Source organism: Carettochelys insculpta, chromosome 10, assembly GCF_033958435.1.
Source record: "Carettochelys insculpta isolate YL-2023 chromosome 10, ASM3395843v1, whole genome shotgun sequence".
Lineage (NCBI taxonomy): Eukaryota > Metazoa > Chordata > Testudines > Carettochelyidae > Carettochelys > Carettochelys insculpta.
In genome coordinates this window covers 1,472,144-1,491,549 of record NC_134146.1, presented here as the reverse complement: position 1 = coordinate 1,491,549, position 19,406 = coordinate 1,472,144, and the positions used below count along the sequence as shown (strand labels likewise).

The window sequence follows — 19,406 nt, the reverse complement described above, 5'->3', positions numbered from 1 at the left end:
CATGAGCTAGCACATTGGAGTCCTTGTCAGTAAATGCAACATGAATGATGTATCAGAAAGAACCCTAACAGGGCATAAGCCCCACTTTCAAATCATCTTTAAATAAGTAATCTGTATACAATGACAGTGGGGTGTTTGTAATTCATTAAGTAACCTGTTAGTGGACATATGTTTGTGTGCTTCTGAACTATATTTGGATGTACTGGCTATAAAAAGCCTTCAGTGCAATATGACCTTCCCTCGAAAAGTCAGATCTTCTCTCCATGCTATTGCTGACTGCCCACAAGAGAAGATCAAGCCAGGATTCAGGCCTACTAACTTTGCGTTTCTTATTCCCCATGAAGATGACCAAAGAGGCTGTATCTCTGCATTCCCTGAACGAGACACTAAACAGGTTACAAAGCTCTCTCTCATTCTCTGCCTCTGCCTCAGTAGTAGAGGGAGGAACAGGCAAGACTACATTTTCCCGGGAAGGGGCTATAGCACATAGGGCAAGGGAAGAGACTCAGAACTATTGGAGTGATGGATCTGTACATTAGATTAATCTGATGTTGATTCTTATTTATGGGAAATGGAGGGGGTACAAGCATGAACTTAGGGGGTCAGAGCACAAGGAAGTTCCTTGTTACTTTATCTCTGAAAACAAACTACCACCTGTTTTGTGAACAAAACTTTGCACCGTTCACAGGCTTTTAACCCTGTAACCCAGGTGCACGAGTGCTTTACCATCAGCCTGAACGCAACCACTTGATTCCCAGTCATATATAATTTTTTTTTTTAAGTTGCAATTTCATTAAGGGCCAGCAGGAAATTCTAGTATTTCCATGTTGAATTGTATGCTCATGTTCTGATAATGTCCAGTTCTGAACAAGCGTTTTTAGGTAAGCCTCGGCCCAGGATGGATAAGAAGTAAAGAGCTCAGAACTCTCAGTGGATTTAAGACAAGGAAAGGGAAGAAGGCAGCCCACAGAGGAATCTCTACTTCGTATTGTGTCTCATCAATTGCTGGGTCACATAGTCACTTTTTTTTTTTTTTTTTAACTTGAAGACTTTTTCTAATTTAAATAGTTAATAGTTCATATGAAAATTAGAAGGGAAGGACAGAAAAATATGTGAAAATGCTCCTACTGTTACTGGAGATGGATAAAATATAGTTCCTTTTTACTAAAAAGTATTTATATGGGAATTCCAAACCTTCTATTATTGTGCAACTTTCATCTAACATTAGAAGCTGCGGTATGTATAAAGCTGGCATCTAGTTAAATAAATATTATAGTAAACGTGGCAGCTGTAAAACAAATGTTACTGCTGCTGGGATGCAGTAACTTCAGTTAATGTTTCTAATTTCTCAACAGCTGCATAGTTGTAAGTACATTATTTATATTTACAGGAAGAACAGCAGGAAGGGTTTTAAAAGTTTTCTGGTAAAAGATCAGTATTTGATTTATGCTTTTACAGAACAATGACACAAGACAATAGTAATTTAGTAGTAATGTCATTAGTTACCAATTTCAAAAACTAAAGAGATTAATCACTCTACATTATGAGTGTTTCACCAATATTAATAAATTCTCCTAAGACCCCAATGAAATTAGGAAATGCACAGATAACCTTGACAGCCTTTGAAGAAGGCTATGGAAGACTTACAAAGGTGCCCACACTACATCAAGCAACTGGAGTCAGAAGGACTTCTAAGTAAAATGGAGGAATCTTAAACTGGATCTGAAGTTAGTCATAATGCAGCAGAAGTGGAGTCTTCTTTCAGTGCAGAAGTTCAGCTACGTTGGTTCTAATAATCTGACTCTGGTTCTTATATTACACAGGGTGGAAAACAGGCTGCAGACCTTGGAGTCTCAGTTCAAAGAGTTGAACTCTGCTATGGAGAAACTGACACAAAAGCTACAGTTTCAGGGTAAAACTCTGGAGAAGCAGGTGGATCAGGATGAGCTGTGGATATCCTTGCTGGAGGACAGGTGAGCCACAGAAAAAAAAGAACCAGATCAGTTTTCATTGTGCACCAGAGAGGAGACTAGAGAAATCTGTGTAACATTCTATACATGCTGGTAAAGATGAATAGATCTATGCTACATTGAATAAAAAGAATACAACTTTCTTTGTATATCCAGGGTACGGCTTTGAATTGGTTTTTACCACAAATGAATGCACAGTCTGTTGATATCAATAAGACAAATTCTATTTCAATTGCAAAAAAAAGTAAAGAAATTTCAGATATTCACAAAATACTATATCTTTAAAAAAACCCACAGCATTTCCAAGACTACTGGAGACACCATGTGCTTTCAAAACCTTTCAGATAACTTTGTTGTACTGTATGCATTAACAATCAGAATTGCATTAGTACCCTGGTTTTTGTCTGCTCGTAAATAAGACCAAAATTTACATTACAGTGCTTGGAGCTAGGAACCCTGAGCACCAGCAGGAGCCATAGAAGGCCAGGTGCCCCAAGCTCAGCTCTGGGGCTGCACGCAGAAGTGGTGGTGCAACACGCTCACTTCTGCGCTGATGTTCCCACCAAGAGCGTCTGTTTAAGGGAAAGACGAGTCCTGTCCATCTCCAGCCTGGCAGAGACTGGCAGCTAAAAGCCTCCATCTGAGGTGCTCCTAACTACATGGGGGAGATTGGACCCTCCTCCAGCTGCAATAAGCTCCAGGGCTGTTGACCAACCATAGAGCTTCCTGCACACTCCAGAGGTGGGTCTGATCTCCTCTTAGGGGGTCCAGAAAGGAAAGGAAAGGAAATTCTGTCTCGTAGAGCCAACCAGGACCAGCAGGTAGGCACCCCAGCTTGGTTTCTCCTAGCAGCACAGGAGATAGGATTTCACGTGGAAAGACTTATTTCACAGTGTGAGACACACTTTCCACTGCCATGGAATTGGTAGAGCCAAAACATGCATAAAACATTTGTTCAGATTACAGCTGCCAGGCATCTGTTTTTCAACCAGAACACCCGGTTGAAAAGGGAAACTGGCAGCTCTGCATGGCAATGCTGATAGAGCCATTAAAAGTCTAGTTGGTGGCACAGTAGCGTCCAAAGGCTAAGGCAGGCTCCCTACCTGCCCTGTCTCCACGTGGCTCTGAGAAGTAGCCACCAGGTCCTTGTGGCCCCTGGGCATATGGACAATCAGAGAGACTCCATGCACTGCACCTGCCCCAAGTGCTGGTTTTGCAGCTCCCATAAGGTAGGAACTGAGACTAGTGTAGCTGCCTTCTACATTTTAAAATACCTGGATTTCAGTTACAACACACAACAAAGCAAACCCTCAATTTAACAGACTAATGGTGGAAAGGGTTGTCCGTTACAGCCAAAAGTCCATTAAATCCAAATGGTTTACTGTATGACAATGCACTGACCTTCCCAGACCAGCACTGAGTCCTGTCCTTTGCCCCCAGCCCCACCCTGCTCCTGCCCCATTCTCTTCACACCTCTATCTCCCTCTCCCATTTACCAGGAGCAGAGCTGCGTGCTGGCTTGGCTCCTTCCACCTCCTGCTGCTCTTGGCGCACTCAGTGCTGCTGCTCCTCCAGCCCCAGAGGCCCCCCGCTTCCCCAGCTGCTGCAGAGGCCCCGCTGGCTCCTTTGGCCCTGGTGGCCGCAACGGTGGCAGTGGCTCCCGTGAGTCACCTGCATTTACTTTCATTGGAGGGAGGGGGGCTGGCAGACATCTGTTATTTCCCAAGTCTGTTAAATCGGGGTCCGTTGAATTGAGGGTTTACTCTAAGTGGAAAGTGCTCGCTTTATGTTATTGTTCACAAATATTTGCACCGTAAAAAACCCAGTATCTTTCAATTCTCATTCAAATACGACAGAGCAAACTCTTTATCCTGAAAGTGCAATTTATAAATCTAGATTTGGTTTTGTTACACAACTGCACTCAAAACCAAAACAATGAGCCTACAAGGGCACTCAGTCCTCCTTCTTGTTTCGCCAAGTGCTAAGGCAAATGAGTTTATTTATATTTACAGGAGATAATGCTTTCATGTGACATTGAAAATAAGCAGGCAGCAAAATATTTATATGCCATATATGCTAAACTTACATAGGCCCCTTTGTGCTTCAGACACCATTCCAGTGAACATGCTGATGACACTTGTTTTAAAAAAAAAAAAAACCATCAGTTAAATTTGAGAGAGGAAGAACCTCTTAGGGGAGAGAAATCTATGTCTCTTGCTCTGTTTTTCCTGCATTTTGCTATACTTCACATTACAGCAGTTTTGGGTGATAATCCAGCACATTGTTTGTTTTAAGATCACTTTTTGTGTAGATTTAACAAAACACAGAGAAGATACCAATTTGAGAATTCTGAAGATAGCTGCAGCATTCAACCCAAGGTTTAAGAATCTGAAGCGCCTTCCAAAATCTGAGAGACACAAGGCCTGGAGAATGCTGTCAGCTTTAAAAAAGTAACACATCAATGCTGAAACTACAGCATCCAAACTTTCAGAATTAAAACATCAACCTTCTGCTGGTGGCAGCAACCTGAGATGACAAAAATGAATGTGCATCATTCTGCACTGCCTTGAGCATAAATACCTGTCCTCTGGAATGATGCTTGAACCATGAACAGGCATACTTCTAGTGACACTGTAAATAAGAAGTGTTATCTCCTGCAAATGTAAACAAACTTGTTTGTCTGCATGATTGGCTGAACAAGAAGTAGGACTGAGTGGACCTGTAGGTTCTAAAGTTTTGTATGCATTATTTTTTTACATAATCCTATACTGATAAATTCAACTTTCATGATAGAGATTGCACTGCAGTACTTGTGCTAGGTGAATTGACAAATACGATTTATTTTGTATTTTACAGTGCTAATATTTGCAATAAAAATGTGCATGGTACACTTTGTATTCTGTTGTAATTGAAATCAACATATTCAAAAAACTAGAAAACACCCACAATTATTTAAATTAAATAATTAAATGCATGATTTCTAATTAGTAGTAGTAGTGATTAATTTTAATCACTTGACAACCCTAATTACCAGTGGCTGCTGAGGTTTTTAGAGACCACCAGAATTTTCCACTTATTACCTAGTAAGAGTGAACTGAAGTCTATGGGAAGTATTTTTGTCTGAGAAGTGGTTTGTCTCTCCATCTCCCTGGCAGGTTCACTTCAGTGGAGATAAACCTTTTCTACAGCTATGTCAGTGAAATGCTTTGCTACTTGCATTCGTGTGTGAGAGTGAAGCTGCCAGATCTGGCAGGAAGCCTCCCCACCTTAGCCTCTGTCATGAGGCGCAAAGACAAGAACCAGAAAATTAAGCTGGTATGGGAAGCAATGCTGGAGATGCTAGGACTGCAAGACAGAGATGTCCTAGCTCTATGCACCTTTTTGCTCATACACTGCTCTGAAGCACAGTACTATCCAGCTAATCAGAGGCAAAAGTACACAAGAGATATCAGCACAATGGTAACCAAGGTGGTGAAGAATCAGATCCTTCGGGAGAGTCTGCTGTGTGCTGTACAGGTGGTAGAGAATGACAGAGCACAAAAGGATCCAAAAAAACCAGTAACCCTTGTCCAAAAATAACCTCTGTGGCATATGTCTTAAACTTCCTTAGCTATTTACAACAAACAAGCTTACAACCTAAACTGGTTCCTACATAAACATGCAGTTACATCCTCCAGCTGCTTCTGTGCACGTTAACGCACAGATCCACGTGTAGAGACTCTCCCAATCGTGACAGGCTAATATGTAGCGGTAGTCTGAAAAACCAGGCAGATTCCTAAAAGCAATACACCAGTCATGCAAGATTTGCGTCACCGTATTGTACAAGCTCAGTATGTACACACGACTCTCTCTTAGCCAAAGGATTCTGACGCTTCCATCGTACAGAAGAGTTCAAATGCCAACATCTTTCAGCATCAAATCTGCTGTACTTTGTATGCGACACTAACCTCTTTCAATAAAAACCCTTGGTTTATTGTTTAATGAGTGTTATTGCTCTATGGGAAAAAAAATCAGTCTTTTCCCAGAAGCCTACAAATACAGGTCTGAAAAAGGATCTCATGAAAACAAATCCATGGGCCAGATCCACCTCCCGGCTTATCTCGATCCGGCCCATGTCACGATTTGGGGCTCCCCCCCCCCACAACAACAGGGTGGGGTAGCGCTCATGCTCCAGCCAGTCTCGGGGCCTCAGCACTGGAGCCTGAGCGCCAGTCCCCGCCAAACGAGGGGAGCGGGGCCAATGTACGAATGAGATTTTAGTGGCTGCTGCCCAAGGCCCCAGACGAAGGGTCGCTTACGTTCCAGGCCGGCTCTGCCCGGCAGGCGCTCAGAGCCCGCTCCTGCACCTACCTCCGAGCAGGACCCCACCGCGGAGCCCGGGGCGCCCCCGCAAAGTCTACGGGGGGAAGGGGCAGCTCAGCGCTCCGCGCACCGGCCCTGCAAGCCCCTCGAGGGGCCGCAGGATGGCGGCAGGCGCGCGCAGGGGACGGGGCTCAGTGGCCTCACGAGGCCCCTTCCGATGCCCGGGTACGTGTCGCTCCCCGCGGGGCGGGGGCCCCGCCACGGAGTTACACCCGCCCTGGCTCGTCGCGCCTCGGCCGCTCTCCGCCGGCCTTCCCCCAGCTCCAGCCCGCGCCCGCTCCCTCCCCTCAGGAGCCCGCGCGCCGGCGGCCGGGCCGGAAGGGGCGGGGCCAGGGGGCGGGACGGCCAGAAGCGCGGGCAGCGCGCGCGCCTGAGGAGACGCCCTCCGGTCCGGGAGCCGTTGGGTTCGCCCCGAGACGGGCCGGCGCTGAGTGTCAGGCCGCGGCTCCGGGGCCTACGACCGAGCGCTTGGCTCTTCCTCGGCCCGTCCCACACCTGCGGGCAACGGGCCTCTGGGACCCACGCTGGAGCGAAGGCCCGGGTCGGGGGAGAGGCGCCTGAGCGGGGTGGGTCAGCTTGCAGGGGAGGGGTGGCCGAGCCTGTCCTGTCCTGTCCTGCTGGTGCTCGGCAGCCATGCAGAGAAGGAGGCAGCAGTGAGGAGCAGCAGCAGTGCCTAGAGCTCCTCAGTTGAGCCAGGTAAATCCTGTGGTTAAGAGGGCGGGTTTGTGGCTGAAGAGGTTAAATCTGAGGTTTTGGGGGGCAGTTTTGGGACTCAGCGGGGAGGTGAACATGGAGATCGGGGTGTGGCTTGCAGGGTGGAGGGGTAAAGCTGGGGCATGAGAGCAGCTTAGCTCTCTAACTGGTAAAAATCGTTGTGAGCGTGCTGGTTTCAAAATAGGGGGTACAAAACGTACAGCTCGATGTTGTTTATTATTTTTTAAATATTTATTAAGGACTGTGCCATATTCATGTGCATTGCAGCTCATGAAGTATTGATCTCATAACTGAATTTGGAAAAAAAGGCTCTTGGTGCTATTTCGCTTTCAGACCTCCGTTACAGGCTGACGTATATTGGAGCATAAGCTTTCGTGGGTAAAGGCTCATTTGGCGAAGTGGGTCTTTGCCCGTGAAAGCTTATGTTCCAAAAAATTTGTCGGTTTATAAGGTGCTACAGGCCTTCTCTTTTTCAAAACTCAGCATCACATTAGCTGCCCTCTTGTCACCTGGAACAAAAGCTAATCTAAATGGCAGGGTCCACGCCACAGTGAGGAGTGCGCCAGGTTCATGCCTCAGTTTCCTGAGAGTGCTGGGGCGAGTGCTTTCCTCTTGCCCTATTACAATTGAAAGTACCAGCCTTTTAATACATTTCATTAAGCTTTTGAATACATTTTTCCGCAAACCTTTGAACTCTGTTATAAATCGTGTTCAAAGTAAGGAATGTGTTCTTTGTTTTAGTTGCAGATACTGATGCTGCATTAACCTCCTTCCTTTACCTGGAATCAAAATGTCGAAGAAATCTGAGGGTCCCCTTTCTTTGGCTGACTGTCTTTGTCAAATCTGCATGGAAATTTTTGTGGAGCCAGTGACCCTGCCGTGCAGCCACACACTCTGTAACTCTTGTTTCCAGTTGACAGTGGAGAAGGCAAGTCTGTGCTGCCCCTTTTGCCGCCGTCGGGTCTCTTCTTGGGCACGATATAATGCCCGCAAAAATACTCTTGTCAATTGGGAGCTGTGGGAAAGGATTAAACAGAATTATCCAGAAGAATGCCAGCGCAGAGTTAATGGACAAGATCTGGAAGAGGATAGTAAGTGAAATTATACTTGTCTTGTATCTATGCCATAGCAAGATAATTTGTATTACCTTGAGCTTTTGTGGGTCATGAAGTGATATCATGAAGTATTTACTGGAGTAGCTAAATTATTGAACCACCTTACAAATGCAGTCTCTCCCTAGTTTGCTGTAGTTAAACATGACTTACAAAGGAAATAATTGTGCTTATATCTTTTTTTAATATAAAGGGTAGGTTGATTTAGCTCATGGTGACTTTAAAATATGATTAAAATCACCAAAAAATCATTGATATAGTTTAAGTTAACAAAAAAGCAAAGATTGATTGTGCTTAGTGTACTTAATTTTGGAGTAAGACTCTTTGAACTCACTGGCACTTACGTTTTTGAGGAAACAAGTATACAGTCTGGTTCACTTGGATAAGATGAGTTGCACTGAAGTAAAACAGGAATAGAATTATGGTTTTGCCACTACAGTCTGAGACCATGATTTTCCAAAATAAGGGGCATGTATTAGGTAATATAAAATAAGAAAATTACCCTGGCACCTGGCAACACTACATTTCTGTATTGTGTACTTGGAATGTATCATTCTTCTATCAGTCAAAGTGAATTATTGACACTACTAACCAGATGATCCAAGTAGTCAGATCCACATAATTTTTTCACAATAAGCAGTTTTCATTATGACATTTCTTCTTGCACTTGGGCCCTGCATCATCATCTTCCTGTACTGCTTACACTTCATGTGTTTTCCTTTTTCACCCTATCAACAGATTTCCTCAGAATATTCCCAGATTGGATCTCTCTTATGCCCAGAAGCCATAAGAGATGTTCTGCAGCAATATTGACCTCCTAATATTCAGCAAACTTTCTGGTTTGGCACTATTCAGGTCCCAAGGGTCCAGGACGAGAGAGGTGCAGGCCTGGAGAGGCTAGAACAATGGTATCCGATAGTAGCTCAAGGATTTCCACACTTGTGGTTGTCCTCCTTCCATATTCGCCACAGCGCCCTCCCCACCCCACTCTAAATAGATGCCCTCCCGCAGAGCCAGGCTCTGTCAGCCCCCCCTCAACTGACTGCCCTCCCCCTGAGGCAGGGCCCCCCCCGCCACCTCTGAGTGAATGCCAGTGACTCACCAGAGCTGCAGCCACCGGAGCTGCGGCCGCTAGGGCCATGGCCACTGTGCCAGAGCTGGAGCTGCAGGGGTCACTGCTGCCGCTGCTGCCACACGCTTGTCTCACCAAGTGGTAGGGTGCATGCACACAGTGGGCGGAGGGCACACTACGTATGCAGCTCTGAGGAGCTGCATTTAAAGGCTCCAAGAGCCGCATGCAGCTCCAAAGCCTGGAATCACCACACTGCAGTGTCCTGTTCGCCACATGTGGCGAGGGCAAATGTTTTGGATACCACGGTTTTATTAAATGCAACATGTGTTAAGCTACTTAATCAGGAGTGAAAATCTTATTATGGAATCCTTTAAAAAAGGAGATTACAGGTCTCTTGCTTTTGGACAGTAGCTCAAGGGATGGACCATAGTTCCATTGAATAATCTGCACGTTAGTGTTTGTAAAATAAGGGCACTTCTAATTGATCTGAGAACCTTCAAAGCCTAATATTGCAAAATTTCAAACAAGTAATCAGGGTATCATGTTCTCCATCAAGAAGGAATGAGATATGCTTAATTCTGCTTCTTTGGAAATAGTATTTTTCCAAGAATCTCACTTATCTAAGATCAACTTTGTTCCCTAGTGTAGATCTAGCTTTTGTGAAGGTTCAGTATTGGATATGGCTGCGTTCTGTATGTTTAATGTTTAAGTTAAAATAGGGCTAGAGCTACATAGCTAGCCATTAGCATAGCTAGAATCGATGTGTCAGAATCAACTTTCTGCCCTAATGTAGACTGGGTCTCTTTGGGCTCACGCCAACGTCCCGTACGCCATACAATAGTGTGGTGTACAAGGGTCATTTTTTTGCCATGTCTCCATACGTGGCAAAATTGAACTCCGCATGATCAATTGTAGCGCATTGATTGCCCGGTTAAGTATAGATGTACTCTCAGATAAAAAAACAATTGTAATGGGCGGTGTTATGAAAACAATCTATACAAATAATGTCTAAAGTGATTATTTTGTTTTCCCCACATTTCTTCTCTTTTTCTTTGGATTAGTTTGTACATCCCAACCACTACATCAGCTAAGCAAGCCTGGGGAATTGAGACAAGAATATGAGGCAGAGATTAGCAAGGTAAGCCTAGAAAATCCTGTTCAAAGTAATAATTGCCTTGCGTATTTATGTATTTGAATCATATGTATAGAATGACTTCGGTATTTGACTCTTTTTTTAGGGTAACTTATCTTCCGTTTTAAAAGAGAGAGGAAGGTATAGTAATGTGGTGGAAAACTGAAAAGGAAAGACCTAAAAATTGTTTGGAATCATACCTTATGTTAGAGACACTTGAGTTCAGTTTTTTTCTTACTGAAGCAAAGGTTATGAGATGACTTGATCATGATGTACAAGAAGCTAACCAGGGAGAAGATCTTTGATACCACTGGACTCTTTAATCTGTTACAAAAGGGCGTAATGAATCAAATGTCAGGAGATCAAAGCTATAAAAATTCAAACAAGAAATAAGGTGTACATTTTTAAGTCAATATAATTGACCATTGGAATAGCTTACCAAGAAATGTGACTAATTCTCAGTCTTCATCTTTGAGTAAAGATTGGATGTTTCTCTAAAGACATGCTGTTCAATAAGAAATTGTTGGGCTCAGCACAGGAATTATTTAATTAAATTCATAGCATGTTCTGCAGGAAATCATATTGGATTTATCATAATGCTCCCTTCTGGCTGTAAACAGTGAAGCCGTATCCTCGTGTGGATTTGAACATTTGGTTTAGGTGTAAATGTGGCATAGCACTGGCAGTTCTTGGATCTCATCTATGTCTGAGCCTTCTCCAGGAGGGCTCCAGAAATGAGGCAGCAGCCTCCTTATACATGCATACCTACTCATCCATCCTATGAAATAGCATTGTTAAGTCTTTACAAGCATGTCCACTGATTTCATGCTTGGACACAGCTCCTATATGCTTATAGTAGGCATTTGTAACCTGTCTGTTTTTTACCTGTTACCTTGCTTATTCCATTTTCCTAAAGGTTATTACCATGGCTGCCACTAGATGGATCACAGTATCAGTCATCATTGTCCTTCATTCTTATGTGTTTCTGGCAAGTCTTCCAATGTTTCCTCAGCTATACCCCACATTTTTTGAGATGGGTTTCCACTGCTTTTTGCAGTTATATCAACTTATTATTCTCTTACTTAGTGAGTTCATGTTGATTCAGCTAGTAGAGAGATAAAGTGGGTGAGGTAATAACTTTTATTGGATCAGCTTCTGTTGATATGAGAGAGAAACTTTCACAGGGCTCTTCTGATCTGAGAAGCATATTCGGAAGTGTTACAGGTAAATATGAGATGGAACAGATTTCTTAGAATATTCTAAGAGACGGCTCTTTAAGGTGAAGTGGCCCATTAACATCTCTAGTTATTAAGACAAGCATGTCTTTCTCCAACAGAAGCTGGTCCAATAAATGGTACTACCTCATCCACCTTGTTACTAATTTCATGGGGCAAACACAGCTGCAATCCCACTACAAAAATATGCAACTGCAGTAGATTGCCTAGGGAGATGATGGAATCTTCATCCTCAGAGGTTTTGAGGGGCAAGCTTGACAAAGCTTTGTCTGAGATGATTTATTTGGTGTTGGTCCTACTTTGAGGAGAGGGTTGGACTCAGTGACCCCCCTGAGGTCTCTTCCAACTCTGCTTTTCTATTTTTCTACTGTAGAACAGACACAATGCCTTTAGTCCGACTGGGTTCTAGTGGGTTGGTTCACTTCTTCTCAGGAGCATCTTCTGCACCTTTCCTCAGGAGTTCTTGAGGCCATGTTCTTCTTCCTGTCTGGTCAGCCCCCTTTGAGCTGTTTGGACACCCTTTAAGCTCTACTTCCTCCTGGAGCATGCTCTACAGGGATGGCTGAGTGAGTGGAGTTCTTGGGCACAGAGTTGTTGCTTAACCTTTTTTTACTCCCAGTGCTAGGTTTATACACCCCCCCTCAGAAGGGTGCACAAAAAGAGAGAATGTACGAAAGGTTCATGGGGATGCCTAATACAATAATTGAACGCAGGCGCAAAATTTTAATTTTGATACACAGGGCAGTGGGAAGCCAGTGAAGCACTACTGCTATTACTGTTCACTCTTCTCTAAAGTTAGAAGCAAGATTAGATGCAAGAAGAAGACAGTCTTCAATCTTCATTTAGTGTTGTTCAGCGCTTTCTGGGGTGGTTTTTGCTGGCTGATCTCCCAAAAAGAAAGTCTGCAGAGGTAATTCTTAAAGGAAGAAGAAAATTTAACCCGTAACTGGGATTCTCAGTATGTTGTGTCAAGAAAGCCCCATTCACCCACTCCACTGTTAGAGTTCTTTTGAAGTTTTAAAGAGCTAGAAAGGAATTAAAAGGTGAGGGCTGTGCCATCTTCTCTATCACTGAACTAGAGGATTGGCTGTATAAAAGAATGAGCAGTTTTTCTGTAGTCATTGCATTGCGAATGCTTTCCAGTCTGGTGTGTTGAGGGCACGTATTTTTCTCAAGATTATCTGTAGATACACATAGTTGGAGAATACTGGCTCTCTAGGTAAGTAACCTTTTCACACTGAATCACTAATTCTTGCAGATTAACAAGTTTACAATTGTAGTTTCCTAAGAATCAAAAAGGAACTCATTAGTGTACTTGGTTCTTTTTATTATTGAAACTTTAATTAGTGAAGTCTTAATCATGAAGATTCACAGCCTTCTTCCATTAAACTTTTGCTGCAAAACATGAGTGCTTCTTTGTGAGTTATGGGATGGTAATATTAACAAAGTTAAGATAGAGAGGTTTTACTGAATGTAATTAATGTGGTGTCTGCAGGTTCACTTGAAATTTAATTTGAGATCTTTTAAAAATGTCTCTTTCAGGTGGAGGCAGAGAGGCGAGCACATGAACAAGAGGAGAGCAAAGCAAGTGAGGAGTACATTCAGAGGCTATTAGCAGAGGATGAAGAAGAGCACAGGCTTGCTGAAGAAAGGCAAAGAGAGATGGAGAAACAGCTTAAACGAGATGAAGAGCTGGCATGGGAGCTGAGTATCAGTCTGGTGAGTTTGGGAGTAGGGCATTAAGAGCAGTGTGTTTCTAAGAGGGAGTGATCTTTGCATCTTCCAGGGCATATCCAAAAATTCTTATGAAGAATCCACCCACCCACCCCCAATTATTTTTTTAATATTTAGGATGTTAGATTGGAACCCTATATTAAATATTCAGTGATTTAATAACTTAATGGATAAGTGTTAAGTTTTAAAATCCAACAAAAGAGAGGAGAAAATAACAATTTCCACTTTCAAAATACACTTGAAACACTTACCAGTAGTTAATTTTAAATCTTCCCACATGCCAGCCATCTTCTTGGATACCAGGAGCTCCTTTCTGTATTTTAAAAATGCTTGTTTGGGGGAAGTTAATGTCTGTAGCCTATTTTCAGAAGTGGAAATACAATGGCAGTGTCTAGGAGAGAGTAACTTTAGAAGAATCCTAACCACTGATATATATAGGTGTGGAACATATGTGGTCCTAACCTGCCATTTTGTGATGATACTAATGAAAAACGGTGGATTTATCACTAATGGAAAAACTCTTCGCCTGCTATTCCTGCTTCCAGATACAGTTAAGGCCTGTTGAGTGCAGTTCCCCGTCTATGCTTATTGTTAGCATCAAAGATTTCATGCAAATAACTAATTCTGTATACAGGATCACACTTAATTTCAATTTTGTATAACTTTTGTATGTTTTCTGTCATTAAAGAACAAGTCTACTGATGAGCACGTATTCAGCAGTCCTTTACTTCCAAACAGTCACATGTCTGGCCCATCTCCAGTTAGTTCATGCAAGACAAAGAATAAATCAAGCAACTCTGGAGACATCCAAAAGTAAGTAAGCCAGCTTTCAGTCTAAGATTTGTTGGTATAGTTGTACAACATACACAGCATCTGAAAGGATAAATACCCTTGTTGGTTTGGAAAGAACTAAATGTAGCTAAACTTTGAAAAGCGCCACTGTAGGATAGCATGCTGGCATCCTTTGTTGAGTCTCTTAAACTACTTCATTATCCAGTTTTCTCAGGTAGCGAGTAAAAAGGTGAACTTTCTATTTGTCACTAGAGCAAATTCAACTTGGAGCTGAAAGTCAAGCTGTATTCTTCCTCTGAGATGACACAGCAATAGAGATTCTGCAGTTGGAGCTCAGTTAGTATTTCTGTTGATGTAGGGCTAGCATAAGAACAGCCATAGTGGGTCAGACCAAAGGCTCTTTTAGCCCGGTATCTTGTCTTCTGACAGTGGTCAATGCCAGGTACCCCAGAGGGAATGAACAGAACAGGTAATCATCAAATAACCCATCCCCATCGCCCATTCGCAGCCTGACAAACAGAGGCTAGGGACACCATTCCTGTCCATTGTAGCTAACAATCGTTGATGGACCTATCTTCCATGAATTTATCTAGCTCTTTTTTTTGACCGCTGTTTAAGTCCTGGTCTTCACAAGACACTCTCACACACCCAAACTTCACAATATCCTCTGGCAGGAATTTCCACAGGTTAAATAGAATCAGTCTTGTTCTATTGCAGCTTCAGTGCACATAGTGAAAATGTCAGTAAACAGGTAAGATTTGACACATTCTGTGCTATTGAACAAGTGCCGCCTTTACGTAGCAGATTCTTTCGACTATAACCTTACTTTAAGAACATTGTGTTCTGCCTCTATATCTGTTGTTGCCTTATTCACCTACTTAAATCGAACTTATTTTATATTTGCTTTAAATTTTATCTCTGTGGCCCCTTTTGTTACTCATCTTCAGTTCTGTTCCTAGCAAATCATTTTGTTAACTTTTTCTCTTTAAGCTCTCTTTTTCAGAGACTCGTTATTCAGTCCCTATACACTTGTATGCCATCCAGTCTTCCAGTTAATATCAGAGAATTTGACCCTTTGTTGTCCTCCATCTGTGTCTGGAAGCCACACTGGACAATAACTGTTGCCTTTTAAAGTAAATATGAACTGCTTCTCGTGGCTTCCGTGAGGCTTGGAAATATAATGCCAAGCATTTGTTTGTTGTTGATGCAATAAATCACCTTCAGAATAACTATTAAGTGCATGATTTTTCATTTGTACAATAAGCTAACCTTTAATTATTTGAATTCTAGTGGTGAGCTGCTTTACTTTTTTGGCATACCATATCTTTTGGGTAATTTGCGGTAACTGGAGGCTACTGAATGTTGCAATATTTTATGACAGGGTAACATGGCAGATAATAGTGGGACTCTCACCTTCCCTGATCTGAAGGTTGAGAGAGAATTGAATATCTCTCAGACTTTAATTTGATGCTTGTTGATCTTAATATGTGCCTTTTTTTCCCTTAAGGTATCTATCTCCAAAACCGTCTTGTGCCTCGGTACCATTGTCATTCTCTAAAAAAGCAGAGAATGGCAGGAATAACTCCTTTTCTGTGGTAATGAGTGTTTCTATATGAAGTTATGTAGAACAGAATTTATTAGTAGTTGTATGTTCTTTTCTTTTTGTTGAGGGTATGTAGACTGGATGTACATATTTAGCCATGAAAAAGAACACATGATCTTAAAAAGTAATGTCGTATTTAAAAATAATTTCAGAAATTTTGTCCAGACTGAATCTGTCACTGATTAGGCAAAATATATTTTTGTTACATGGTGAAATCGCAAGATCTGAATATGAATTCTGTTTCTCTGACATTCAGTGTTGGAGCCAGAAAAGTCATTGTTAAGATCTGCTAAACAGGAGTCGTATCTTCTTAAGTATCAGACCTTTACTTTTCTGACCAAAAATGTATTCTAACTGCTAAATCAGCATTGCATCTGGAAGGCAAGGTTGTACTCATTTTGATTTGTGCATCATCCCTAACAAGTATTGGATGGTGGTGTCCTGGTTAATAATTCTCATGGTGGATAGGCCAGAAAATAATCCAATTTAATACCGCCTTGCTTTCAGAGCTAATGTAGCCAATGCAATGAAACCTGCTGTTATTTTATCAAATTTTCTATTTATTATAAAGCTAATCAGAGGACAATAAACATTTCTGAACAGAAATAAAAGCTTATAGAAGATTAACTTTTCGCCAAGCTCAACTTTAAAAGTTTTGTTTTCAGTTTTTCTTCATTTTTTTTTTCTGTAGGAAAATTGTAGTACTGAAGATGACATCTTAATGTGTAGAGAGGAAATGCCAACACTATCTCCACAAACCTCCACTGTTCAAGACAGAAATGTGACGGATTCATTTTTAGAATCATGTCTGACTTATTTAAATACCTCTCCTGCAGTGGGGTCTCAGTCCATCGATTGGGAAGGTATACCACAACCAAACTATCAGGTAGATAAAATTACAAACGCACTTAGCAATGTCGCAAAACAGGCAACGCCTAATACTGGACCTCCTAATTCCAGTGGAGAGTTAGCCAGGAGTGCCCTTGAAAATGATAACTCTACATGTACAGAAAACATAGACTCTGAAAAGTGTGCAGAGATTAGCTCTTCTCTTCAGGAAACAGGTGATTTTGTGATTTCTGGCAAATTAGAAAACAGGGATGCAACCTGTAGTTTCACAGAAGTGGCTGCAAACTGCTTAGTAGAAGGCAAAACACAAAATGCCTTACGAAACAGTACGAAAGCTCCAAAAAGAAAATCTCAAGAGTCTCCAACTGAAGCAGGAGTTGATTCATGCTTGATTGACAAAAGGAGGAAAACTTTTTCAGAAACTTCTATAGACCAGGAGGAAAAGGTAAATGATCTTAATATGCAAATACACATTGATTTGGAGAAACAGCTTTATGAGAGACATAAGCAAGAGGAGCAAGACAGGCTTCTGGCTCTGCAACTTCAGAAGGAGATAAACAGGGACCAAATGACATTAAACCGAAAGAAAGGCTCTCCAGATGAGTATCTTCTGCGCCATAAATCATCTCAATCTCTGGAGGAATCTCCAAGTGGGAAAAGTGGTCATAAAATGGCAAGTGATTCAACATCTCCCAAGAGTCCGACTGAAATGAGTCATCGGAAACTACGAAGAAGCTCTCATAATGAGAACCGGCAACCTCCCAGCAAGCCCCAAAGTAAATCGTCCAGTGTTAGAGGAGGGAAGGTGTTGAACTGTGTCAACAGCTGTGACTCAAAGGATATGCAGTCACTGTTCTCCAAGAAAAAGCAAAATACGATCCTTCAGATGTTCAAGCGGTCTGTTTCAAAGTAAAAGATTGATAGGACTATGAAGGCACAGTGGATGATTGGGAAATAAAGCAGTGCTATTCCTTATATCAGGTAAAGCTTCTTGTAAACAGTTACTTTTAAGCTGATTGTATTAAGGGAGGATCGTTTTGAACCATAAATGCACTCGGAATTATACACTGTTGTTAAAGCCAAGGAGCCTCTAATGCGTTCCTTTCCTCTGGGCCTTATCAGTTTTAACTAATTTCTTAATTAATACAGAATGAAACTAAGCAAATTATTGATACAGTGCAGGGATACAGCACTAAAGGCTTCCATCAACACAGCTGCTGGGCAGTATATTGATGGTTTAAACTGAAATCTTACCATGCTTAATTAGCGTTAGCTGGTGAAGATATGACAGCTAGCCATGTCTGTTGTACCTTTCCCCTCCCCTATTGAAAATAGTAGCTAATTTAACTTTACTTATTTTTTTTCCCCAGTAACAATGAGTTTCATCAAAAGTATAAAACATACAAAATCACCAGACCAGGAAGTGTATAGTGGGGAAGTCCAGATAAACAGACTATAATTGGGAGTCAGATATAATTAATCAAAAAGTGTGAGTGAGAACTAGGTTTATTCCCAGCTGAGAGTTGGTGGTTGGTTATAAGAAGACTCTTTTTTGTAGTCTTTGTAAGATGATATCCCTTCATGTAAGTAGCCATTTTCTTCTTTTGTTTTTTTTGCTATGTTAAATGTTTTTTTAATCAAATAAGCAATTAATATCAGAGTTTTAAAATTCTGATGAATTGCTTTTTGTCTAGAAAATGAGACCTAAGGCCTGTGAGCAGTTGTTATATACTGGAGGGTTGATGAAGCATTCTCATTTTCCCACATTGCTTCCTCTTCATTACTTCTCTGAAACTCCTAGTTCACTGTTTGCATTGTGAGGAAAGAAAAATCAACATTTTTTTTTTTTTGTTTGGACTTTGCCAGTCTTTAAAAGACCTAAATATTAATCTATGGTAATACTGATTAGGATGTTCAATATATATTCACATTTTTAGTGAATGAGTATTACAGTATATGTTTGGATCCTATTTTGAGCCATACATTTGTTTGAAAAACAGTTTGGGTGTAGTTGGAATGAAAAATTCTGAAACAAAAACTAATAACTGTGTTTTGGCTCAGCTTGACCTTAAGGACTAAACTCACTTTTCGTGGTTTGTGTGAGATGTTTCCAAGACACAATAAGGTTGCTGTATCTTCTTCTGCCTTACCATCCATTAAAATGGCGTTCAACACTATATGACTTGAATTAATTATTTTGTCATTCTTTTCCTGGGTCAGATGAAAAATGTGCATGTTAAATTGTGTGCAAACATTTTGAAGTAATTTCTAGAAAGCATAAGCAGTGGGACACTCTAAAAACCTATGCATGACTTGTCTTTTGATAGTATCAGCATGGTATTAGAGTCCAGCAAAGACAGTAGGTGAGATGATACATCAAATAAAAAATCCAAACCAAAACCATTCTCTGCTTTACCCATGTTACTGTTTTCTCAACCCTTGTGTAGAAGCCTTCATTCACTATTTATTAATGCTCTAGTCTAACTTCTAGTCTAGTCTAGTCTAGTGTTCATTTTTTCAATTTTTATAACTATTAAATATGTATTTACTCTCTTACTAATTTGACCTGTTTGCCCCAAACTCCTTCATCCATTGCTATATTAAAATGTCTCTGAAGACAAAACGTGGACTTGATTCTTGCTCTCCCTACATGCACATGCGTGAGACAGGCAGAGACTAGTAGGCCTGCACAGTTATGCAGCTATGGTACGATGAACAGTAGCTGCAAAGCTCCTGCATGCATAAGGTCACTTTCATGGAGCTTTGCAGTTTGCTTTCCCCCACTCTGAAGTGCAGCAGTACCAGCATGAGACCCACTCTGAGAGCTGAGG

General features: G+C 41.7%; 2 protein-coding genes across 4 annotated transcripts; both read left to right on the top strand.

Annotated features, from left to right (window-relative positions):
- Nucleotides 1-338: 338 nt before the first annotated feature.
- Nucleotides 339-5,921, top strand: SMCO1 (single-pass membrane protein with coiled-coil domains 1). Of its 2 annotated transcripts, XM_075004001.1 has the most exons (3): nt 339-394; nt 1,824-1,973; nt 5,126-5,921. In XM_075004001.1, the coding sequence occupies exons 1-3, from the start codon at nt 339-341 to the stop codon at nt 5,547-5,549; spliced, it is 630 nt and encodes a 209-aa protein (XP_074860102.1). In that variant the 3' UTR covers nt 5,550-5,921. The 2 variants fall into 2 exon arrangements, with proteins under 2 accessions (XP_074860102.1, XP_074860101.1); XM_075004000.1 differs by lacking the exon at nt 339-394 and having other exon boundaries at nt 1,365-1,973.
- A 513-nt stretch (nt 5,922-6,434) lies between these two features.
- On the top strand, nt 6,435-19,021 carry RNF168 (ring finger protein 168). 2 transcript variants are annotated; one of them, XM_075003996.1, is made up of 7 exons: nt 6,435-6,497; nt 7,788-8,137; nt 10,292-10,368; nt 13,140-13,316; nt 14,020-14,144; nt 15,631-15,718; nt 16,418-19,021. In XM_075003996.1, exons 2-7 carry the CDS (start codon nt 7,837-7,839, stop codon nt 17,486-17,488), a joined length of 1,839 nt encoding a protein of 612 aa, XP_074860097.1. In that variant the 5' UTR covers nt 6,435-6,497; nt 7,788-7,836; the 3' UTR covers nt 17,489-19,021. The 2 variants fall into 2 exon arrangements, with proteins under 2 accessions (XP_074860097.1, XP_074860096.1); XM_075003995.1 differs by lacking the exon at nt 6,435-6,497 and adding an exon at nt 6,738-7,028.
- Nucleotides 19,022-19,406: the final 385 nt, after the last annotated feature.